At 37.2% G+C, this 27,047-nt stretch overlaps 1 protein-coding gene across 1 annotated transcript; it reads left to right on the forward strand.

The window, feature by feature from the left end:
• The first annotated feature begins 1,446 nt into the window (after positions 1–1,446).
• On the forward strand, positions 1,447–3,213 carry LOC106773291. Its single transcript, XM_014659996.1, has one exon. It carries the CDS (start codon positions 1,447–1,449, stop codon positions 3,211–3,213), a length of 1,767 nt encoding a protein of 588 aa, XP_014515482.1.
• The last annotated feature ends 23,834 nt before the right edge of the window (positions 3,214–27,047 follow it).

A 27,047-nucleotide genomic window follows, 5' to 3' on the forward strand; every position in this document is an offset into this window, starting at 1 on the left:
TAATTTTTTGTAAGTGATATTCACTGAGATTTGGTAACATGTTAGCATGTTATACATATTAAAATTCTGAAACAAATTTTAGTTATCTATCTTACAATCAAATTCACTGATTTTATATTTTTGACAGATACATATAAAAAAATTAATTTATAAAAAATAAATTATTTGTCTTTGTTTTATATAGGATTGGATAGGATCTTGTTTTCCTCTAAGATTGGAGACAACCGTACCCTCCAAAATAAATAATTGACGATTATTGTCTTTAAAGGTTGTTCTCAAACCACTTTAATCAACAATGTTTTTTCAAAAGTAATGTGAAATCATGGAATAAATTATATTCTATAATGTCCACTTTATAAAAAACGTGTTGTGGCATGTTCCTCGAATATGCTTTTCTGTTTCATCTAATTGATTAGAGGATGATAAAGTTTTCAGTGATATATATATACTCCCTCTACCACCATCCGTTAGTTCATTATTTACCTATTTTTAATATATCTTTGTTTTTCAACATAAAAAAGAAGAAAAGTAGAATTGGTAATATATGCTTGAGTTCCTTCTCAATAATTCACATTCAAAGAAAAATAGTTTGCATCTTTCAATTTCAATAAAACTCATGGATTAGATAAATTATTTTGCGAAAATATAATTAAAAATATTTTTAATACATTTCAAACACATTTTAAGTATTCTTTAAATTAAATCAAATCCAAATAAATTTTTAAATAAAAATACCGAGTGCTTTAAATATTAAATTACGTAATAAAATATGAAATTGTTTCAAAATAAAACACATCAATATCATATTTAAGTTAGTACATAATAAAATATGAAATTGTTTCAAAATAAAACACATAATTAATACAAAAATAGCTTTCAACTTCACCTATAGGATGAATACAACAGCACCTTTAAAAAACATGGTGATACAAGTGTCATTTATTGTTGCTGAATTTGAATTGCATATTGTTTATTTAATTTAATTAATATTCATTATTTTTCCACTAGATGAAATTTAAATTATGTTTTACTTTTGTAATTTGAAACATGTGAATGTTAGAAATATTAGAAATATTCGTTTTGTTAAATATGTTCCGAATCTCAAAGTGTCCGAACTTTAGCAAACTCTGAACAATTTTTAGTTTTTTTTTTTTTTTGAGATTTAGTACTATTGTAAATAAACCAAACTATGTCGTTTTATAGAATAGCTTTTCTGTTACTTTCTGTACTTTGCCTATATAAGGCAACCTTTCATTAATGAGAAGTAACTTGTTCTCTCATATTTCCTCTGAGTGCTCTCTTTCATTTACTCTGTACATTCTCTCTGTATTTTGTAAAACATATCCCCTGAACCATCAGTGGTATCAAGAGCGAGATTTCTGAACCTGGGAGGTATCATTCTTTGCGAAGAAATTGTGCAGTGAAGAAAGGCTTCACGTTGAAAAGATGGCGGGGATGATCCAGAGTAATCTACCCATATTTGACGGAAAGAACTTCGAAGATTGGTGCGTCAAGATGGATGCTATCCTTGGTTTCCAGGAGATTGATGAAATCGTGAAGATTGGGTTTAAAGAACCCGCAAAGAACGCTACAGACGAAGAAAAGAAGACGTATAAAGAAAATCGAAAGTTAGATTGCAAAGCACGCATGATCTTGCATCAATGTATTTCAGCAACAATCTTTCAAAAGGTGTCTAAGGCCACGACAGCAAAAGAAACTTGGGAGATTCTACAGGATGGATATGGAACTGCTGGAAACATAAAGGAGATTAAGCTACAGTCACTGAGACGGCAGTATGAACTTCTGAACATGGGGGAACAAGAAACTATCGGAGAATACATTGGTAGAATCCAAGTGATTGTCAATGCAATGAGGGCATGCGACAAAGTTGTCAAGGACAAGAAGATTGTCCATAAAATCTTGCGAACCCTAACGCCCCAATACGACCATATTGTCGTGGCTATTGTAGAAAGCAGAGACTTGGAGAAAATGAAGGTTGAAGAGTTGCAAAACTCGCTCGAAGCCCATGAACAGCGACTGTTAGAAAGGAAAACTGCAGAAAAGGATGCAAGTCAAAACATGAATCAGGCATTGCAAGCTAAGATTCAAAAGGGTCGCGGGTTTGGTAGAGGACGAGGTAGAACACGAGGCGGTCGTGGAGGTCGTAATGGAGGAAGATTCTCCAATAACTCCGAACAGATCAAAGAAGAAAGCAACAACGATCAAAGAGAAGGTAGTTATGGGGGGCGAGGAAAACCCAGAGGAAGAGGAGGCAGAAAGAGCGTCGACAAAAGAAACGTGCAATGTTTCACGTGTAGTAAATTTGGCCACTACTCCTCCGAGTGCTGGCATAACGAAAGCAACAAAAAAATCAAGAACGACGAAGCTGCAAATTTGGCACAAGATACTTGCGACTCAGAATCGGAACACGTTGTGTTGATGTGTGTATCAGAACAAGATAAAGAAAAGAAAGCAAACAAAGGTAAAGTGCGAGACAGGTGTAACTGCAAAGAAGGATACGTGCTGCAATCAGAAATAACGCAACATGCAAAGGATTGTGTGAGTTATTCTGAACACGTGTTGCAACCAGAGAAGGAGAGTCATGCAACGAAGATTATAGATGATGAACGTGTAATGATTTCGAGCATTCACAATCACACCGAGATCGACGCAAGCTGGTATTTAGACACTGGGTGCTCCAACCATATGACCGGAAGAAGAGAGTGGATGGTAAATCTTGATCTGAAGAAGAAAAGTAATGTGAGATTCGCTGACGATAGCACCGTAATGGCTGAAGGAGTCGGTAAAATTTTGACTAGCTGCAAGAACGGCGAGACAGCATACATGGACGACGTTCTATACGTCCCGACGATGAAGAGCAATCTGTTGAGTCTCGGTCAACTCCTGGAGAAAGGTTACACCATGCAGATGCACCAGAATGTGATAGATGTGTTTGATAAGAAGAAGCGCCTGATCATTAGAGCTCCTAAAGCAAAAAACAGAACTTTCAGAGTAAACCTAAATGCAGCTGCGATTCAATGCTTGTCATCACTGAATGTCGAAGAGGAAAATTGGCTTTGGCATTACAGGTTCGGACATTTAAATTTCAAAAGTTTAGGCAGATTGGGNGATAAAGATTTGGTGAAAGGTATTCCTACAATCACTGCATCACGCAAGATTTGTGAAGGCTGTGTTGTTGGGAAGCAAACCTAAAAGGAGTTCCAGAAAACAATGATCAAAAGAGCCAAGCAGCCTCTGGAAGTCGTTTACTCCGATGTCTGTGGACCTCTTGATGTGCAAACAGTGGGAGGTAATAAATATTTCCTACTCTTTGTTGATGAATATACTAGAAAAATGTGGCTTTATTTGCTAAAAGAGAAGAAGGAAGTATACTCATACTTTCTTCATTTCTGTGCTATGGTTGAGAGGGAAAAAGAGTTGCAGATCAAAGTCTTCAGGACTGACGGTGGTGGTGAATTTAATTCGGGAGAGCTGAACAAATTTTGTCAAGATAAGGGGATCGTTCATGAGGTGATAGCCCCTTACACACCCCAACACAATGGTATTGCCGAGAGAAGAAATAGAACTTTAACTAACATGACAAGATGTATGATCAAAGGAAAAGATTTGCCTCGAAATTTATGGGGAGAAGCGGTATCTACTGCTGTCTATCTGCTGAACAGGAGCCCAACTAAAGCCTTGACTGATTGCACTCCAGAAGAGGCTTGGACAGGAAAGAAACCGCATGTGCACCACTTGAAGATTTTTGGCTCAGTGTGTTACAGGCATGTTCCAGTTGAAAAAAGAACCAAGCTTGATGACAGAAGTGAGACGCTCGTTTTTGTAGGCTATCACAAGACAGGTGCGTACAGGTTGTATAATCCAGAAAAGAGGCAAATTGTTATAAGTAGAGATGTAATCGTAGATGAAGCTGCAACATTCAAATGGACTGAGGTGGAGACTGGTTCAAAGATGAATTCTGGTGTTGTTATTACTGACTGGCTAGAAGAGAAGAAGTCTGATGAGATAGAACAGGCAGTCAATGACAGAGAGGTTAATCTCAGACGATCAAAAAGAACTCGATTCCCTTCTTCAAGGCTTGCAGATCATGAGATTCTCACAGACAANGAAGTTGCAGATTCANGTGATATTGTTNATTACGCATTGCTTGCTGACGCTGAGACACTTACGTGGGAACAAGCTATCACAATGCAAAAGTGGAAGGAGGCCATGCTGGATGAGTTGAAATCTATAGAGAAGAATAAAACCTGGGAGTTGGTGGAACTACCACAGGATAAGAGAGCCATTGAAGTCAAGTGGGTGTTTAAAACAAAGTATAAACCAGATGGAAGCATAGCCAAGTTAAAAGCAAGGTTGGTAGCAAAGGGTTTCCTGCAGAAACCTGGAATTGATTTCACTGAAGTTTATGCACCAGTTGCACGTTTGGAAACGGTGAGATTGATTGTGGCTATAGCAAATTTGAGAGATTGGAAGATCCATCAAATGGATGTAAAATCTGCTTTCTTGAACGGTCCACTTGAGGAGGAAGTATATATAAAGCAACCACCTGGCTTCGTGAAGAAAGATGAAGAGCAGAAGGTATATCGTCTACACAAAGCGCTGTATGGTCTCAGACAAGCACCTCGGGCCTGGAATAATCACATAAACGCACTAATGTTAAGGATGGGATTTCAGAAGTGCCCTGTGGAATTTGGAATGTATGTGAAATCAGTTGGACAGCAAGACACGTTGTTGATATGCTTGTACGTAGATGATATCCTTATAACAGGAGGCTCCGAAGAAGAAATAGCAAAATTTAAATGTAGTATGAAAGAAGAATATGATATGACTGATCTTGGACACTTGACTTACTTTCTCGGACTGGAGTTTGTGCACAGTAAGGATGGAGTTTTAATTCATCAAAGAAGATACATCAATGATATTTTGAAGAGATTTAATATGTTAAGCTGCAACAACGCTGTAGTACCAGTTATGGCAAATCTAAAGCTGTCAAATTTGGAAGAAGAAAGTAAGGTTGACGCAACCCTTTACAAGCAAATAGTTGGGTCACTCAGATTTGTTTGTAACAGCAGACCAGACATAAGCTTTGCAGTTGGCTTGGTAAGCAGATTTATGAGTGATCCAAGACATACTCATCTCACCACTGCTAAACACATTCTTCGGTATTTGAAGGCCACAGCAGATTTTGGTTTATTCTTCCAAAAGGAATTCAGCAGCAGAGATAGAGTATTGGAGGTCTGGAGCGATTCGGACTGGTGTGGTGATCAGGTGGAAAGGAAAAGCACACATGGTTACCTATTCAAGTATGGGGGAGCGACAATTTCCTGGTGTTCTAGAAAACAGAAGGTAGTAGCACTCTCTTCCTGTGAAGCAGAGTACATAGCAGCATCTGAAGCAGCATGTCAAAGTGTTTGGCTTGAAGCCATTCTAGATGAATTGAAGGTCGAATATAGGAAACCAGTNNAGCTCTTGGTAGATAACAANTCANCTATTAGTCTCTCAAGAAATCCAGTATCACACGGCAGAAGCAAACATATAGAAACCAAATTTCATTACCTAAGAGAACGTGTCAACCAAGGGAAGTTGGAGTTGGTGTTTTGTCCTACTGAAGAACAAGCTGCAGATATCTTTACCAAAGCTTTGAGACGAGGAAGGTTTGAGAAACTGAGAAATTTGATTGGCATTAGAAGTTTAAATAGTTTGGTTTAAGGGGAAGTATTGTAAATAAACCAAACTATGTCGTTTTATAGAATAGCTTTTCTGTTACTTTCTGTACTTTGCCTATATAAGGCANCCTTTCATTAATGAGAAGTAACTTGTTCTCTCATATTTCCTCTGAGTGCTCTCTTTCATTTACTCTGTACATTCTCTCTGTATTTTGTAAAACATATCCCCTGAACCATCAAGTACATTGATTTGTTTAGTATTTCTTTAATTTTAAACAACAAAAACTTGAATATAATTGAATCTTGAATTTTCTGAGGTTACATATAATTGTATTTGAATCTTGAATTATTTGGTGGGATATTTGGGAAAATTAATCACTTTTTTATTCATGTATTAATACATAACCTATAGTCTAAATATGTTTCACTTAATTTTAGTCCATTGCATTTGTGTTGATCTCGAAACACATTTGATTGTAGAGATCTCGTGTCATCACTTTCAATTTGTGTCATCTGAAGACTAATGTAAAATGTTGTCGTAATTTGTGAAATATAAGAGAAAGTGAGATTTACATGCATTGAACAAAAACAAAATTTCAATGATCTACAAACAAAACTTGAAAGTCAACTCTCAATCTAACAAATCTTTATCGAAGAAGGCTATAAATAAATAATTGCATGTAAATATATAGATGATTGCACGGCTTCAAATATTGAAGTTGTCAACCCCCTTACAACTTCAATATTTTTATTAATGTTTAACGAAAAAAAAGGCGTGGTAATCGATTACAATGTTTCATAATCGATTACAATGACATGAAGTCGATTTTGGGATACACAACTTCAACACTGGTCAAATGAAGAGTGTGAAGTCGTGCAGGGGGCACGACTTCTTCATTTGAAGTCGTCTGGACCCCTTACGACTTGCGTATTTTCGTAACTAATTTTTTTTGCCTAGATCCGTAATTTCATTCTCAAATTTGCCTAGTTTAGTACAGTTCTTCCTTTATCTATGATTTGACTAACCAATGATTATATTGTATATGTTCTTTCTATTATTTTAAGGATTTTCTTATGTCGATACTTAACCGCCTTATGCATAAATTACACTAAACAAAATAAGTATGACCATATTGAAAGAAAATTGTTATAACAATACTACTTTTGATCCATTCCTACATTGTCAATATGTTCTTCTTATTCTTTGTGACATGATATATAGATGCAAGATTCACTTCAAGAAACTTTTTAACAATTTCTACAATTTCAATTTTAGTTAATATGAACAATGCTATGTGTTCTGGTCTTTCTTTAGTGTTATTGCACCTTTCTTCTCCTTTTTGTACACTTACTTTTCTCCTTTTTTGCCACATTTAAAGTATTACGTGGCATTGTAATCAATAATGTCCTATTATACTCATTATTTGATATTGGCCATGATAAGTCATATTTTACTAAAGTGCTTGCTAGTTGTTCAACCAACTAATGTTTTTTGTTTTCCTTCCACATGTAGTCAATTCCTTCAAACTCTAAAACGAAACATCAACTTTTGTACGAAACTAGGAAAATTGGAGGAAAACATTAAAGATCTAGGGAAAAAAAGTTTAAGTTAAATTTATTATAAGTAAAAAATTTAATAAAGAAAATAAAAATGAAAAAAAAAAGGTAAAAGTGTGGGGGCGCACGACTTCCCCTATTGAAGTCGCCAACCCCCTTTTTACTTAAATATTTTTATTAATTTTTAACGAAAAAAATTCGTGGTAATCGATTATAGTGTTTGGTAATCGATTACAACGGCGTGAAGTCGTTTTTGGGATGCACGACTTCAACATTGGTCAAATGAACAGTGTGAAGTCGTGCAGGGGGCTCGACTTCTTTATTTGAAGTTGGACCCCCCACAACTTGCCTATTTTCGTAAGTAATTTTTGTTTCCAGATCTGTAATTTGTTTCGCCTAGTTTAGTAAAATTCTTCCCTTATCTGTGATTTAACCAACCAATGATTCCATTGTACCTGTTGTTTCCATTGGAAGAAAATTTTTATAAAAATACTACTTTTGATCTATTCTTACATTGTTAATATGTTCTTCTTATTCTTAGTGACATGATATATAGATGCAGGATATACTTCAAGAAACTTTTTAACAATTTCTACAATTTCAGTTTTAGTTGATATGAACAATGTTATGTGTTCTGGTCTTTCTTCAGTGTTCTTGCACCTTTCTTCCCCTTTTTGTACACTTACTTTTCTCCTTTTTTGCCACATTTAAAGTATTACATGGCATTGTAATAAATAATGTCCTATTATACTCATTGCTTTATACGTGCCATGATAAGTCATATTTTACTAAAGTGCTGACTAGTTTTCAGCCAAATTATATTTTTTCTTTTCCTTCCACATGTGGTCAATTCCTTCAAACTCTACAATGAGACATCGGTTTTTGTACGAAACTAGACAAATTTGAGGAAAAAATTACGGATCTGGCAAAAATTTTTAAGTCAGTTAAATTTATTATAAGTACAAAATTTAATAAAGAAATTAAAAATTCAAAAAAGGTAAAAGGGTGTGAGGGGTGCACAAATTCCCATATTAAAGATGTCAACCCCCTTACAACTTCAATATTTTTATTCATTTTTAACGAAAAAAATGTGCGGTAATCAATTACAGTGTTTGGTAATCGATTAGAATGACATTAAGTCGTTTTTGGGGTGTATGACTTCAACACTAGTCAAATGAACCGAAGTCGAGAAGGGGCGCACAACTTCTTCATTTGAAGTCGTCTGGAACCCCCTCACGACTTGCCTATTTTCGTTGTTAATTTTATTTTTTTGCCTAGATTCGTAATTTCTTTCTCAAATTTGCCTAGTTTAGTACAGTTCTTCCTTTATCTATGATTTGACCAACCAATGATTCTGTTGTACTTGTTATTTCTATTATTTCAAGGATTTTCTTTTGTCGATACTTAACTGCCATGTGCATAAATTACACTAAACAAAATAAGTATGACCATATTGAAAGAAAATTGTTATAACAGTACTACTTTTGATCCATTCTTACATTGTCAATATGTTCTTCTTATTCTTAGTGACATGATATATAGATGCAGGATACACTTCAAGAAACTTTTTAACAATTTCTACAATTCCAGTTTTAGTTGCTATGAACAATGTTGTGTGTTATGGTCTTTCTTCAGTGTTCTTGCACCTCTCTTTTCCTTTTTACACACTTACTCTTCTCCCTTTTGCCACATTTAAAGGATTACGTGGCATTGTAATCAATAATGTCCTATTATACTCATTGTTTGATACTTGCCATGATAAGTCCAATTTTACTAAAGTGTTGGCTAGGTTTTCGGCTAACTTATGTTTTTTCTTTTCGTTCCACATATGGTTAATTCTTTCAAACTCTGAAATGAAACATCGTTTTTTGTAGGAAACAAGGCAAATTTGAGAAAAAATTACGGAACTAGGCAAAAAAAATTTTAAGTAGGTTAAATTTATTATAAGTAAAAAATTTAAAAAAGAAATTAAAAATTAAAAAAAGGTAAAAGGGTGTGAGGGGTGCACGACTTCCAATATTGAAGTTGTCAACCCCTTACTACTTCAATATTTTTATTAATTTTTAATGAAAAAAGGAGTGGTAATCGATTATAGTGTTTGTTAATCAATTACAACGGCACAAAGTAGTTTTTGGGGTGCACGACTTCAACACTGGTCAAATGAACAATGTGAAGTACAAAAAATCGATGTTTCATTTCAGAGTTTGAAGGAATTGACTACATGTGGAAGGAAAAGAAAAAACATAAGTTGACTGAAAACCTAGCTAACACTTTAGTAAAATAGGACTTATCATGGCAAGTATCAAACAATTAGTATAATATGACATTATTGATTACAATGCCACGTAATATTTTAAATGTGACAAAAAAAGGAGAAGAGTAAGTGTACAAAAAGGAAAAGAAAGGTTCAAGAACACTGAAGAAAGACCAGAACACATAACATTGTTCATATCAACTAAAACTGAAATTGTAGAAATTGTTAAAAAGTTTCTTGAAGTGTATCCTGCATCTATATATCATGTCACTAAGAATAAGCAAAACATATTGACAATGTAAGAATGGATCAAAAGTAGTACTATTATAACAATTTTCTTTCAATATGGTCATACTTATTTTGTTTAGTGTAATTTATGCACGGGGCGGTTAAATATCGACAGAAGAAAATCCTTAAAATAATAGAAAGAACATATACAATGGAATTATCGGTTGGTCAAATAACAGATAAAAGAAGAATTGTACTAAACTAGGAAAATTTGAGACTGAAATTACGGATCTAGGCAAAAATAAAAATTAGTTACGAAAATACGCAAGTCGTCGGGGTCCAAACGACTTCAAATGAAGAAGTCGTGCCCCGTGCATGACTTCACACTGTTCACTTGACCAGTGTTGAAATCGTGCAACCCAAAAACGACTTCATGCCATTGTAATCGATTACGAAACATTGTTATCAATAACCACCCCTTTTTTTCGTTAAACATTAATAAAAATATTGAAGTTGTAAGGGGGTTGACGACTTCAACATTTGAAGTCGTTCACCCTTCACACCCTTTTACCTTTTCTTAATTTTTAATTTCTTTATTAAATCTTTTTAGGCTTAAACTCTCCCTTGGTCCTAATATTTGTGTGAAAATCTCAGTTCGGTCCTCAAGTTTTGAACTGTCTCAATTGAGTCATAATTTTTGTAAAAATGCACACATTTTACCCCAACCGTTAACTGATCTCAAACGGCGTTAAGTTTAGCTGACGTGTTGGCTTAATCCCCTCTTGGTCCTCGTATTTGTGTGAAAATCTCAGTTCAGTCCTCAAGTTTTGAACTGTCTCAATTGGGTCATAATTTTTGTAAAAATGCACACCCTTTTCCCCAATCGTTAACTAATCTCAAACGACGTTAAGTTTAGCTAACGTGGTAGCCAGAGGACATGCTGACGTGTATTATTTAATTATATGAACTATTTTTTAAAATAAGCAGTGTTTCACGTGGCACCATGCCTATTATTTAGTTTATTTGAATTAGGGATTTTATTCATCTCTCTGAGAATGGAATTTTTCACTGATTATCTCGTCGGCTCAAAAAATAAAGTCACTGGAAAACTCGCGTAACCAGTGCAATCAGTCTCACAAGCTTTTCTGCAAATGAACCAACTTGGTAACCTATAGGACCAAACTGAGATTTTCACACAAATATTAAGACCAAGGGAGGGTTTAAGCCATTTTTTTACTTATAATAAATTTAACCTCCTTAAAAAAAATTTGCATAGAACCGTAATTTTTTTTCTCAAATTTTTCTAGTTTCATACAAAAACCAATGTTTCATTTCAAAGTTTCAAGGAAATGACCACATGTGGAAGGAAAAGAAAAAACATAAGTTGGCTGAACAACTAGCCAGCACTTTAGTAAAATATGACTTATCATGGCAAGTATCAAACAATGAGTATAATGGACATTATAGATTACAATGCCACGTAATCCTTTAAATGTGGCAAAAAGGAGAAGAGTAAGTGTACAAAAAGGAGATGAAAGGTGCAAAAACACTGAAGAAAGACCAGAACACACAATATTGTGCATAGCAAGTAAAACTAGATTTCTTGACATTGTTAAAAAGTTACTTGAAATGTATCCTGCATCTATATATCATGTCACTAAGAATAAGAAGAACGTATTAACAATGTAAGAATTGATTGTTAGAACAATTTTCTTTCAATGTGGTCATACTTATTTTATTTAGTGTAATTTATGCACAGGGCGGTTAAGTATCGACAGAAGAAAATCCTTAAAATAATAGCAAGAACAAGTACAATGGAACCATTGGTTGGTCAAATCACAGATAAAGGAAGAACTGTACTAAACTGGGCAAATTTGACAAAGAAATTACAAATCTAGGAAAAAAAATTTAATTACGAAAATAGGTCAGTCGTGTGCCCCCTTCACGACTTCACACTGTTCATTTGACCAGTGTTGAAGTCGTGCACCCCCAAAAACGACTTCATATCATTGTAATCGATTACCAAACACTGTAATCGATTACCACACCTTTTTTTTGTTAAAAATTAATAAAACTATTGAAGTTGTATGGGGGTTTACCACTTCAATATGGGAAGTCGTGCAACCCTCACACCCTTTTACCTTTTTTTTAATTTTTAATTTCTTTAATAAATTTTTTACTTATAATAAATTTAACTTACTTAAAATATTTATTGCCTAGATCCGTAATTTTTTACTAAAATTTGCCTAGTTTCATACAAAAACTGATATTTCATTTCAGAGTTTGAAGGAATTGACCACATGTGGAAGGAAAAGAAAAAACATAATTTGGCTAAACAACTAGCCATCACTTTAGTAAAATATGACTTATCATGGCACGTAATCCTTTAAATGTGGCAAAAAGGAGGAGAGTAAGTGTACAAAAAGGAAAAGAGAGATGCAAGAACACTGAAGTACAATGCCACGTAATCCTTTATATGAATTACATTTTATTTTAATTTATGCTGAAAATCTTTAAGCTATTCATTTTTTATATCAGAGTCACTCGATATACTAATGTGTTTCGCAGTTCAGGGTTCATCACACTTATTTATTTTTCCAAAAACATGAAAAACTTAAAAATCTATATGAAAAATAAGATATTTATTTCATATGTTGCTTATATTGATAGGATATCTAACCTTAAAATACTTGCAATGAATGAGTAGAATGTATTTTCAAACTGTGAGAAGATTCACACCTAAACATTACAACATGCATTGTGATGTATGCTTGTGTGCAGCAACAAATACAACTGTGACAACCAGAATAGCAATAGTTGAACATTATTGAGTTGTTTCCTTCAACCATTTTTGTGCCTCTTTAAGCATTCCATCATACTCAATTTCTAACATGTCTTCTGGTGTGTGTTTCTCTATGTCAGAATGCATGTTGTAATGTTTAGGTGTGAATGTCCTCACATCCTAATGAACACAATACTTATTTATCATTGCAAGTATATACAATTTAAATAATTTTCCCTAACTCATTTGTATTAGGCTACTCGGGAAATATTTTAAATATATATATTTATATATATTTACTATAAAAAGATAATTATAAAGGTTTAATTAAGTACTTACATCATACCAAACCAACTCAACTCATCTCGTTCGAGACCTTTTTCGTTCATACGCCTTTCTTCCATTTTGGGTAAACTTGTTGTCGCAACCGGAATCGCGACAAGACGACGATCCAAAAAAGAAAACGAGTTTGAAAGAGTTTTGGAGTCTCCACCATAGTTTATTCTGGAAAACTACGGAAAAACCATAAAATGATAAAGCACGGTCCACGAAAACCAAAGATTGGGTTCGGGAGTCTGTTACGTGTAGGGAAGGTATTAGCCCTACAACGCTTGCCCGAAGGCAGTACCTTTAATTAAATAAGTGAATTTGATGTGATTTTCAAATTGTTTAATCATCCCTAAAAATAAAACTCTAAAGAAACAAAATATATTTTTGTGGTTTTGTGTCCGACAATGATTGACCTTACTCTACGTATTCTGAAAATGAGAAATCAGGGTTACGTAGTTCTAAGAAAGATTGTTTGTTTGAATTAATTTAAAAAAAAAATGAAACATAACTAAAAATACATTACACTAGATAATTAATTCTTTTAATATAAACTCTTTTATTTTCATTTCTTACATATCATATTGTGATCTCTAAAACAATAGAGATTGAAAAGAAAATTCCAAAGATTAAAATATTGAAGATTAATTTTCTTAAACTTAAATATGCTCTAAGTTTGAATTTTATTTTTCCTTAAACATGTTTAATTCTTTTCATCTATTTTTGAATCCCTATTTTTTATATATAATAATCATAATAATAATAATAATAAATATAAATATAACTTATTAAATTATAATTAAATGAATAACACATAAAAAACATAACTTTTTTAAAATACTTTCATCATATTAGTTATTTTTTAATTTTTAATACGTAAAATTCATTCGTCACCTACACAATTCTCCCATGTTATATACATATATCACGAATGATAAAAGATATTTGACAGGAAGTTTTTATTTTTACACTTAAATAATATGGTGGGTCCCACCTTTTTCTTTTATATTTATTAAAAGTAAAAGGTTAGTTTTGGAAAAGAAACTTGAAAAAAATCCATCTTATTAGAATGTTATTATATGTCGCGTGTACCTGTGAAACGTATAATTGCTCATTACGAATATTTGTGTATGTGGAGTGGGGAGGGAGTGAACTTCCAGTGAGTATACAGAATGAGTGAAATGGCACTAGCGCATGGAAGATTAAAGAGAATGCAAGAAATGCAAATGTTTTATCAGAAGATGAAGGAAGCGCAAAAGGCAGCGATGGAAAAAAGATGGGAAGATTTCAAGAAGAACATGATGGAAAACCAGGCAAACATTCTCACAGAGTTTGCCTGTTACGGAACAACTCCATCCATATCGCAACTCACTCTCATCCTCAACTTCTGAAAGAGATGATACAAATGGTTCCTGAAGTAGAAAGGTGGTCTGCGTTGTGCAAGCAGAATCGGGAGGGAAACAACATTTTGCATGAAATTGTGTTTTCCGAGAAGGCCAAGGAAATGGCTGAGGTTGTCTTCAAATTTGTTGTTGATGGAGGAGCAGAGAAACAATAGAGGGGAAAGCCCTTTGTTTGTCGCTGCCATGCATGGAAATCTCAAGATTCTCAAGAATATGGCTAAGCGTGTAGGCACCATGGAGAATCTTCGAAAACATTTTCATCGATTTGACAAATATAACGCCCTTCATGCCAGTGTCATTGGCCAACATTTTCGTATGTCTTTCATTTCTCTCTATACTTTCTTGTCTGACTGTGTTTGGAGTAAATTTGAAAACATGTCCATTAGTTCCAACTTACAATAATGCCAAAGTTTATGTATATACTTGTTGGATGTAGATGTTGCAATTTGGCTGCAAAGAAAAGATGAAACACTTACTCTAGAAAGGGATGAAAAGCAATTAACAAGTCTTTAATTACTTTCGAAAATCCCACAGGTTTTTCGAAGCCATATTCAACTCGGACTTGTCAAGAGCGTTATATATAACTGTACTTTTCCTATCTCTGTTTTTAAAGTTTATCATTTGTCAAGAGCGTTATATATAACTGTACTTTTCCTATCTCTGTTTTTAAAGTTTATCATAATGCTACACATTTGTAAATAAGTTCTGCTCTTTTTCTTAGAATAAATCATAACTGTTTCACGATTGATATATATATATATATATATATATATATATATATATATATATATATATATATATATATATATATATATATATATATATATATATATTAATGGTGAAACAGTTATGATAAATATTGCAGCAGTTCTAAGAAAAAGATAGAACTTATATACAAATTGTAGCATTATGTCAATACCAAATTTTGTCCGGATTAGTTTCCAACTTTATTGCGTTTTTGTCACATGTTTTTAATATTTATTTACTTACTTTCATTTTCATTTTTTTATTTGTATTTTCTTTATCTTTATTTTTATTTTTTTTTCTTTTTCTTGTTTTATTTTATTCTATCTTCTTATATATACATATATTATTTTATTCTACTTTTCCTTTTATTTTAATTTTATTTTTTTGTCTTTTCATTTTTATCTTTTCATTTTTATCCTTTATTTAATATAATTAAAAAAAGAAAATTAAAAAAAAAGAAAAAAAAGGAACTTGCTTTGTCGTTTATGAAAAAGAAGAGAGAAGAAAACTTTAGTTTCGCCTGGAAAAGGACAAGGCGATTTTGGAGGTGGCAGGTACGGTTTGGGAGAGGCAGAGCAGGAAACGTTTTTTGGGCAGGCAATTGGAACGGTTTTGGCAGACACAATTGGCTAAGCAGACGCGGTGTGATTTGGAAGAGGGAAAACGCTTACAGAACAAAGAGGCAATTCGAATAGACAATCGGACACAAAAGCAAGGTCTCCTCCAAAAAACGTTTTCTTCCATCACGCACACACACACCACCATTCTGTTATGCCAAACCTGATTATCCCAACCAACCATTTTTTCCATCCTCACCCAATTGATCACCTCCAACAGATCCATCAGCTCTGACTTTACCTATAATTCACCTTTTCCTTCATACACCACTCTGAATCAACAAAAACAGTATCACTCCCCTACAACCGTCAGCTCTTACCCATACCATTCCACCATCTTCATTTCCATTAAATCTTTATCTCCTTATCATACTTCTCAATTCCCTGCATTCAAACCAGAACAGAGAATACCAACTCAACTTCATAACCTCCAACACGTTTCCCATTACCATCAAACCAATCCAGCAACAACACGCTCAACTAATCTTTGATTTCCTTCACCCCTACGTCAACCATCACTGGCCCCTGTTACTCTTTCACCTGCAATAGAAGTAACACAAAGCCACAAACACGGGATGATAAAAAATAAGAGAATCAGTTTCTCAAGTTGCAGGTCCGGTGGGGTTGGGGTGGTCAATTTGGATCGAAGAAGAAAGCGTTGCGTTGACGTTGGTGACATCCCCGTCGGCTCCAGGCCCCACCGGCGGTGAACCCGACAGAAGCCAACAGCAGCAAGTAGTGCTCCGCGAGGTAAGTACCTTGCTCACTTGTGTGGCCATGAACGTTTACTACATTCTACTGCCTTTTATGCTTGATTTCATCTTGTTTGAGTATGTATCGTGTTGAATCTTCCAATTCTCATTGCACCCTGTCACCCCGTTCCCCTAAGCATAATGAAGCCATGAGAATTTTCTTCGGCTATTAGTCGACTTCAAAAACCACCCCTTTATTGTTAAGTTTGATCCTCACCAAAAAAAGAACCCAACAGAAAGAGGAAAAACCAACAAACCAGTATCTTCATCGATACCTCTTCGGCCTTCTTCATCCAACCCTGTTCATAGTTCTATTCGCCTCTCACCCTGCATAGCGCCTAAACCAGCTAACCTCCCCCTTCACCACCCTATCAAAACCATTCCCTTCTTAGCAATCACTGGTTCTCCCCATCATCATCTCTGCCAATCCATTTCAGCACATTATCATCATCATAGATTCAGCAAAGTCTCACACAAAACAACACTATCACCCAACCAGCCCAACCATGTTTCACATATCAAGGTTCATCAAAAATTAAGAATCGGTGATTACGCTGGAACCCCCAATCGAATCACCTCTACGGTAGCAGAGTGTCCACTAGAGAAGAGGAACAACATTCAATTGCAGATTCCTAAATCTATAGTGTGTGAGAGTCACGGTGAGGAAGATTAGGCTGAGGGAGAATCCGATTCATGGTTGGCGTTGCGGAGGGAAAGCTGAACGTTGTGGTTGGCAATGGTCGTCGGCGACGCGGCATACCAAGCAGGGAGGCCGACGTCGAGACTGGAGAAGGCGAGAGCGACGCAGTGGCTGTCGGATGGAAGCGGCGATCGACAGAGAAGGAAGAAGCTCCACGCCGTGGCCGATGTGGATCCTCGCAGTGATTCACGGCGGTCGATTGGCAGATAGGGGTGAGGCCACCGGCGATTGGGAGGAGGAGTATTTCTATGTCTCGTGCACGAGCAGAGAGAGAGTGGCTTGTGACCGGCGGTAGTCGCCGACAGCTCCTGACGGTGGCGGCAGAGTAGCCCTGGCATGCGATCTTATTTAACTCTAACGCCCTGGCACGCGATGACGATGTGATCGCCCTGGACAATAATAAGATGTGGAGGGCAGAGTTAAATAAGATCGCGTGCCAGGGCTACTCTGCCGCCACCGTCAGGAGCCATCGGCGACTACCGCCGGCCGCAAGCCACTCTCTCTGCTCATGCACGAGACACAGAAATACTCCTCCTCCCAATCGCCGGTGGCCTCACGTCCCCATCTGTCAATCGACCGCCGTGAATCACTGCCAGGATCCACGTCGGCCACGGCGTGGAGCTTGTTCCTTCTCTATCGATCGTCGCTTCCATCCGACAGCCATTGCGTCGCTCTCGCCTTCTCCAGTCTCGATGTCGGCCTCCCTGCTTGGTATGCCGCGTCGCCGGCGACCATTGCCAACCACAACGTTCAGCTTTCCCTCCGCAACGCCAACCATGAATCGGATTCTCCCTCAACCTAATCTTCCTCACCGTGACTCTCACACACTATAGATTTAGGAATCTGCAATTGAATGTTGTTCCTCTTCTCTAGTGGACACTCTGCTACCCTAGAGGTGATTCGATTGGGGGTTCCAGCGTAATCACCGATTCTTAATTTTTGATGAACCTTGCTATGTGAAACATGGTCGGGCTGGTTGGGTGATAGTGTTGTTTTGTGTGAGACTTTGTTGAATCTATGATGATGATAATGTGCTGAAATGGATTGGCAGAGATGATGATGGGGGGAACCAGTGATTGCTAAGAAGGGAATGGTTTNTCTATTCGCCTCTCACCCTGCATAGCGCCTAAACCAGCTAACCTCCCCCTTCACCACCCTATCAAAACCATTCCCTTCTTAGCAATCACTGGTTCTCCCCATCATCATCTCTGCCAATCCATTTCAGCACATTATCATCATCATAGATTCAGCAAAGTCTCACACAAAACAACACTATCACCCAACCAGCCCAACCATGTTTCACATATCAAGGTTCATCAAAAATTAAGAATCGGTGATTACGCTGGAACCCCCAATCGAATCACCTCTACGGTAGCAGAGTGTCCACTAGAGAAGAGGAACAACATTCAATTGCAGATTCCTAAATCTATAGTGTGTGAGAGTCACGGTGAGGAAGATTAGGCTGAGGGAGAATCCGATTCATGGTTGGCGTTGCGGAGGGAAAGCTGAACGTTGTGGTTGGCAATGGTCGTCGGCGACGCGGCATACCAAGCAGGGAGGCCGACGTCGAGACTGGAGAAGGCGAGAGCGACGCAGTGGCTGTCGGATGGAAGCGGCGATCGACAGAGAAGGAAGAAGCTCCACGCCGTGGCCGATGTGGATCCTCGCAGTGATTCACGGCGGTCGATTGGCAGATAGGGGTGAGGCCACCGGCGATTGGGAGGAGGAGTATTTCTATGTCTCGTGCACGAGCAGAGAGAGAGTGGCTTGTGACCGGCGGTAGTCGCCGACAGCTCCTGACGGTGGCGGCAGAGTAGCCCTGGCATGCGATCTTATTTAACTCTAACGCCCTGGCACGCGATGACGATGTGATCGCCCTGGACAATAATAAGATGTGGAGGGCAGAGTTAAATAAGATCGCGTGCCAGGGCTACTCTGCCGCCACCGTCAGGAGCCATCGGCGACTACCGCCGGCCGCAAGCCACTCTCTCTGCTCATGCACGAGACACAGAAATACTCCTCCTCCCAATCGCCGGTGGCCTCACGTCCCCATCTGTCAATCGACCGCCGTGAATCACTGCCAGGATCCACGTCGGCCACGGCGTGGAGCTTGTTCCTTCTCTATCGATCGTCGCTTCCATCCGACAGCCATTGCGTCGCTCTCGCCTTCTCCAGTCTCGATGTCGGCCTCCCTGCTTGGTATGCCGCGTCGCCGGCGACCATTGCCAACCACAACGTTCAGCTTTCCCTCCGCAACGCCAACCATGAATCGGATTCTCCCTCAACCTAATCTTCCTCACCGTGACTCTCACACACTATAGATTTAGGAATCTGCAATTGAATGTTGTTCCTCTTCTCTAGTGGACACTCTGCTACCCTAGAGGTGATTCGATTGGGGGTTCCAGCGTAATCACCGATTCTTAATTTTTGATGAACCTTGCTATGTGAAACATGGTCGGGCTGGTTGGGTGATAGTGTTGTTTTGTGTGAGACTTTGTTGAATCTATGATGATGATAATGTGCTGAAATGGATTGGCAGAGATGATGATGGGGGGAACCAGTGATTGCTAAGAAGGGAATGGTTTGTATAGGGTGGTGAAGGGGGAGGTTAGCTGGTTTAGGCGCTATGCAGGGTGAGAGGCGAATAGAACTATGAACAGGGTTGGATGAAGAAGGCCGAAGAGGTACCGATGAAGATACTGGTTTGTTGGTTTTTCCTCTTTCTGTTGGGTTCTTTTTTTGGTGAGGATCAAACTTAACAACAAAGGGGTGGTTTTTGAAGTCGACTAATAGCCGAAGAAAATTCTCATGGTTTCATTGTGCTTAGGGGAACGGGGTGACAGGGTGCAATGAGAATTGGAAGATTCAACACGATACATACTCAAACAAGATGAAATCAAGCATAAAAGGCAGTAGAATGTAGTAAACGTTCATGGCCACACAAGTGAGCAAGGTACTTACCTCGCGGAGCACTACTTGCTGCTGTTGGCTTCTGTCAGGTTCACCGCCGGTGGGGCCTGGAGCCGACGGGGATGTCACCAACGTCAACGCAACGCTTTCTTCTTCGATCCAAATTGACCACCCCAACCCCATCGGACCTGCAACTTGAGAAACTTATTCTCTTATTTTTTATCTTCCCGTGTTTGTGGCTTTGTGTTGCTTCTATTGCAGGTGAAAGAGTAACAGGGGCCAGTGATGGTTGACGTAGGGGTGAAGGAAATCAAAGATTAGTTGAGCGTGTTGTTGCTGGATTGGTTTGATGGTAAGGGAAACGTGTTGGAGGTTATGAAGTTGAGTTGGTATTCTCTGTTCTGGTTTGAATGCAGGGAATTAAGAAGTATGATAAGGAGATAAAGATTTAATGGAAATGAAAATGGTGGTGGTGGTTACGCGTAGGAGTTGGCGGTTGGAGGAGTTTGATGGGTTAGTTTATTCAAAATGCTGTATGAAGGAAAAGGTGAATTGAGAGTAGTGTGTGAGTTGATGATGATGAAGACACTCTGTCTAGAGACTATAAAGGCCTCGGATGAAGATGATGGGTGTTGGAGGCCATGGAGAATTGTCCAAGGTGAATGATGGATATGTTGGAGGTGGTTAAGGGTTAGGGGAGAGAGGAGTAGAGGTGGAGAGAAAAGGAATCTGTCTGATGAGGGAGAGTGGTGTGCCCTTACGGGTGTCTCGCCTGTGACCATAGGAATGGAGAGTCTTGTATTGTATGAGTGTGTTTTTTTTGCCTGTCTGCCAAAACCGTTTTCTGCCAATTTTGCAATGCATCTCTGCCAAAACCAAATCAACCTCTACCACCCCCCTTTCTCCAACACGCGTTCACTTTTCTCTTTTCCACCAAACAAAATCTTTTTTCTTTTTTTTTTCACAAACGACAAATCAAGCTCTTTTTCCCTTTTTTTTTCTTTTTTTCTTTTTCTTTCTTATTTATTTTTGTTTTATATATATTTTTTTCAAATAGGAAATCAAATCAAATCTAATAATAATAATGTCGCAACCGGAAAATCGCGACGGGACGACGATCCAAAGAAAAGGAACAATTTTGAAAAAAAGTTTTTGGAGTCGCCACCATAGTTTATTCTGGAAAACTATGGAAAAAACCATAAAAAGGATAAGACAAGATCTGTGAAAACCAGAGATGGGTTCGGAAGTCGGTTACGTGTAGGGAAGGTGTTAGCACCCTACAACGCCTGCCCGAAGGCAGTACCTTTAATTAAATACGCGAAATAAGATGTGGTTTGCAAAATGTTTAACTATCCCAAAGATAACAATATAAGGAAACAAAAATATTTTTTTTGTTTTTTGGGCCCGACAAGGATTGACCTTGCTCCTACGTATTCTCAGTCATANTGAGAAATCAGGGTTACGTAGTTCTTTCATAAAGATTGATTGTTTGAAAATGTTTTTAGTTTTTGAAGATTTTATATTTTTTGGTATTTTTATATAAAAGAGAAAAATTTTTTAGCACAAGGCCTACGCGAGCGGTCGCACATGTGCTTGAACCCTTTCAAAATATTTTCAATTGATTTTGAACTTTTATAAAAGAAAAAGAAAAGATTTTCAGCACAAGGCCTACGCGAGCGGTCGCACGTGTGCTTAAACCCTTTCAAAATATTTTTATTTTGTTTTTTAGTTTTGGTAAAAGAAAAGATTTTTAGCACAAGGCCTACGCGAGCGGTCGCACGTGTGCTTAAATCTTTTCAAAATATTTTTATTTGTTTTTTAATTTTTGTAAGAAAAGGGAAAAGGTTTTCAGCACAAGGCCTACGCGAGCGGTCGCACGTGTGCTTAAACCCTTTCAAAATATTTTTATTTGATTTTTAATTTTTAAAAGAAAAGGGAAAAGGTTTTCAGCACAAGGCCTACGCGAGCGGTCGCACGTGTGCTTAAACCTTTTCAAAATATTTTTATTTGAAATTTTGATTTTTTATGATTGTTTTTATATTTTTATTTATTTTTTTATTAATAAATGCGTATAACAAACAAATAATAATAAAACAAATGTCAAACAAAAAATAATAAAAACAAAGACAATAAAAATAAAACAGTCCAATAAGCCCAATAAGAGTAAGGTGCAGAGATTAAAAACCAGTGTGGAAAAGAAANTTGCTTGGTCCAAGTCCAAAGCCTCGTTTTTTGTTTGCAGCAGCAAAATGGGCTGCAACCCAAATGGAAAGGTGGTGCGGATAGGCAAAAGGAGGGGTGCGCTTGGCGGCAGAAACAAGGCCTAAGCCCAAAGCCCCCTTTTTTTTTCAGAAATGGTAGGGGAGTGCGAATGGGAAAGCAAGGTGACAGGCAGAAGGAACGCGGCCCAGAACCAGGCCCAAAACCCTTTTAACCCTAACAGAAATTAGGGGTTCCCAAATTTACTCTCATTTTTGCAATCAACCACAGACCCAAGACCCAAGTCTTCTTCTCTTCTGGACGAATGAAACCAGAGACAATGCCCCTCCGCGGCTCACGGCCACGACTCAGCTGCCACCCAACCGGCCACTGCAGTCCACCGTTCACGACGTCGCCAGCCACGGCCGCAGGTCCAAAGACCCTCTTCTCCCACGGCGTCGAGACTGACGTAGCTAGCAGAGCCAAGACGACGCCGNCGCTTCTCACCNCAGGTTGCGAGGTCGTTCGCCGTCAGAACCGCTGGCGACAACGCCGGTCACCACCTCCGTACCAAACGCCGCGAGCCGCCGTCCAAGGCGTCGTCTAGTAGCGTCGATCACCGTCACTACTGCTGCCGGCCACTGCACCAATCCCCCTCTTCTCTCGCTACCAGGAACGCCGGCGACGACGCCGGTCACTTCCAAGGCCTCTCCTCACACCGTACCCACGGTCGAACTTATCGCGGGTTAGGGCAGCGCCAGTGATGCTGTTCGTCACTGGCTTCTTCTCTGTTGGAGCGTTTAGGACCTCCTCCTTTCCCTTTGCTTTGCCACCGTCCACGCTGCTTCCAGAGGTTCTGTCAACGCCTCTGTTGGTGTCTCTACTCGCCACCCATGGTCACCACCCAGTTTGCAACTGGAAACAACACTAGGAGCCACTGTTGATAAAGCTGCTGAGTCTATTGCTTCATTTCCCTTTTGAAACTTGGTTTCCTATCACTCTGATTTCTTCTTTTTGCTCAGGACTGTGAATGGTTTTTTTGAAGCAATGAGGATGATGTGAATTGTAAAAGAACTGTTTGGCTTTTGTGAAAGTTGCTGGAAATTGGTTCTTATTATTGGTGGTCGTTTTTTCTTCTTGTGGCTTTGTTCAGTGTGGGTTGAGGGTGATGGTGTGAGTTTCTCTGCTTTTTGGTTCTCTGTTTTTGTGTTATGGAGGCGGTGGTGGCTCTGTTTCGGGTTGAGAGGGTGCTTTGAGATTGTTAAAAGCTGAAAGGCTGAAATGAGGTCGTGATGATGGACAATGGAGAGCGTGGAGTAATCAAGGGGGATCTTGGAGGTGAGGAATTCGAGTGAGTGTGAAGGTGATGGATGATAGGTGTAGGATTGGGGATTCGTAGCATGTGTGTGGTGTCTGAGTTTGTTTTTAGGTGGTTCGTGTTGAGTGATGGAGAGAAAAGGAGTGTGTGAGGTGAACCTCTTGAGTGTACGTTTGTAATGGTGAGGATGAAGGTGGTGGAAAGGTGCTGCTTCTATGAGTGGCCCCCATAGTTGACGTGAGGACGAAGTTAGAGATGCTGAATCATAACCGTTTTTCCTCTCCTTCCAATTTGCCCCTGCACATGTTCTTTTTTCTCATTTTTCCAATAAACCTTTTTCTTTTATTTCCCTCTCTTTTTTTTTACTTTTAGTTTCGATTTTTTTTTCTTTTTCATTTCTTTTATTCCTTTTTTTTTTTCATTTTGCTTTTCTTTTTCTCTTTTTTTTTTTTTTTTGCTTTCTTTTTTTTTCTTCAAAATAATAAAATCAAACAAAAACTAAATCAAAATCCAATATTAAAATAAAAATTAATAAATAAAATAAAATCTAGAAATATGAAATTAAATCCAATAATAAAATAAAAACTAAATCAAATAGTAAAATAAAATAAAAATAAAATAAAACAAAAGCAAAAACAATCAAATACCAAAAAACCTAAAAATATAAACTAAAAATAAAATAAAATAAAATAAGACAAAAACAAACGCTAAGTCCTATTATTCAGTCACCCGGACAAAATTGGGTATTGACACATTATGATAAACTTTAAAAACAGAGATAGGAAAAGTACAGTTCTATATGATGCTCTTGACAAGTCCGAGTTGAATTTGGCTTCGGAAAACCTGTGGCATTTTCGAAAGTAATTGAAGATTTGTTAATTGCTTCTCATCCTTTCCGGAGTAAGTGTTTCATCTTTTCTTTGCAGCCAAATTGAAACATCTACATCTAACAAGTATACACATGTACTTTGACATTATTGTAAGTTGGAACTAAGGGACACGTTTTCAAATTTACTACAAACACAGCCAAACAATAAAGTATAGAAGAGAAATGAAAGACATATGAAAATGTTGGCCAATGACACTGGCATGAAGGGCGTTATATTTGTCACACCGACGAAAATGTTTTCAAAGATTGTCCATGGTGCCTACACGCTTAGCCATATTCCTGAGAATCTTGAGATTTCCATGCATGACAGCGACGAACAAAGGGCTTTCCCCTCTGTTGTTTCTCAGCTCTAGCAATGGCCTTTTCTCCTCCATCAGCAACTCTTCAAATTTGAAGACAACCTCAGTCATTTCCTTGGCCTTCTCGGAAAACACAATTTCATGCAAAACGTTGTTTCCCTCCCAATTCTGCTTGCACAACGCAAACCACCTTTCTGCTTCAGGCACCATTTGTATCACCTCTTTCAGAAGTTGAGGATGGTAGCGAGTTGCGATATGGATGGAGTTGTTCCCTAAGAGGTCAAACTTTGTGAGAATGTTTGCCTGGTTTTCCATCATGTTCTTCTTGAAATCTTCCCACCTTTTTCATCGCTACCTTTTGCACTTCCTTCATCTTCTTAGAAAACATTTGTGTTTCTTGCATTCTCTTCAATCCTCCATGCGCTAGTGCTATTTCACTCATTATGTATACTCACTAGAAGTTCACTCTCTCGCCACTCCACACACAGACATATTCGTAATGAGCAGTTATACGTTCACAGGCCCATGCGACATATAATAACATTCCAATAACATGGATTTTTTTCAAGTTTCTTTTGCAAAACTAACCTTTTACTTTTAATAAAAATATAAAAAAAGAGGAACCCACCGTGTTATTTAAGTGTAAAAATAAAAAAGTCCTATCAAATATCTTTTATCATTCGTAATATATGTATATAAAATGGGAGAATTGTACAGGTGACGAATGAATTTTACATATTAAAATTAAAAGATAACTAATAATTACGAAATTATTTTAAAAAAATTGTTTTTTAATTATTATGGGTTGAAGTTAAAAAGAGAATAGGAAATTCTGAAATAGATTAAGGAGAAAACAATTTTGAGGAGCAATTGTAGAGGTTGAGGAAAAGTTTAGTAGAAGGAAGAATTTCCAAGTTTAGAGAACATGAGATCTTTGAAAAAATGAAGTATTGTAATGATCCTAAACTAAGTATAATGATTAGAAGAAGATGGTAAAATCTTTTCAATTAGTAAATGTATTAGAGTCAAGGTTTGAACGATGTTTCGAGATTAGTGGGAAGTAAGAAGAAGAGTTTGGAAATAGATAAAAAGGAGGTTTAAATACTGAAGTAATTATCTAGAAGGTTTAATAGGTTCGGAGGTCCCTGTATTTGGGGTTTGTTTCAATTGGGTCCTCCAATTTTGGAAGTGATCAATTAGGTCCCTAATTTTGTCAATTTGAATCAATAAAAGCCTTTCCGTTAAATGCAGTTAACGCCGTGAAGTTTTTGAACATGTGACACACTGACGCTTCCAGGTAGCACCGTTTCAAGTGCATAGGTGGATTATAAAAGGGTGAAATCCCTAAATTAAAAGGTGTATTTGAAGGTGAAATCCCTAAATTAAAAGAGATTTCACCCTTTTATAATCTACCTATACACTTGAAATGGTGCCACCTGGAAGCGTCAACGTGCCACATGTTCAAAATCTTCACAGCGTTAACTGCATTTAATGGAAAGGCTTTTATTGATTCAAATTGACAAAATTAGGGACCTAATTGATCACTTCCAAAATTGGAGGACCCAATTGAAACAAACCCCCAAATATAGGGACCTTCGAACCTATGAAACCTATCTAGAATGATTAGGGAATTTGGACTAGTTAAGAAGTTGTAGGTTGTGTTAGAGCACTTTTCATCAGGTATAGTTATATGGTAATATTGAGTGATCCGTTGAGTCTGATAAAAAAGGTATAGTTGTTAAGTGCTAGGTTACAGACAACATTGAGTCTATAGGTTTAGGTTAGGCTAGAAAGTGGGTTTAAAATAAATATATTAACCTCAATGGTTATGTGAAGGATGGGTGAAGATTTGTATGTCTCACCTTGATCTTTGACTAGTGATGTGTGTGAGTGAACTTGTTTATACTTATTACTTTTAATTCGCCTAAGATACAAATTTGAGATTTGGTTAACACTAAATATTCTTGGGATATGGTATTGGGGAAGCTTCAAATGTATTAGGAAATAATTTTTGGTTGAAAGATAGTAGTCTTTTGGATAAAGTAATATTTGTGTTGGTGACTCAATTTTCGAGGACGAAAATTTTTGTTGTTGGAAAGAATGTAAGACCCGTGAAAAATATCTATAGTAGTAAATTTTAGCATTATTATTAGTAATAATAATGAATAGAAAATATAATTAAGGTTAAAAAATTTTAAATTTGTGATAAAAAATTATAATAATTTCAGAAGGGGGGTTTAAAATTTTGAGAACCTATTTTAGAAGGTTTTGTTAAAAAAATGGATAATAAAAAGTGAATAGTGAATAATGAATAGTAAAAAGTGAATAGTAAAAACGAAAAAAAAATAGTAAATAAATAAATAAATCTGAAAGAATAA

This window comes from Vigna radiata, chromosome 9 (genome assembly GCF_000741045.1).
Source record: "Vigna radiata var. radiata cultivar VC1973A chromosome 9, Vradiata_ver6, whole genome shotgun sequence".
NCBI classification, from domain to species: Eukaryota; Viridiplantae; Streptophyta; class Magnoliopsida; order Fabales; family Fabaceae; genus Vigna; species Vigna radiata.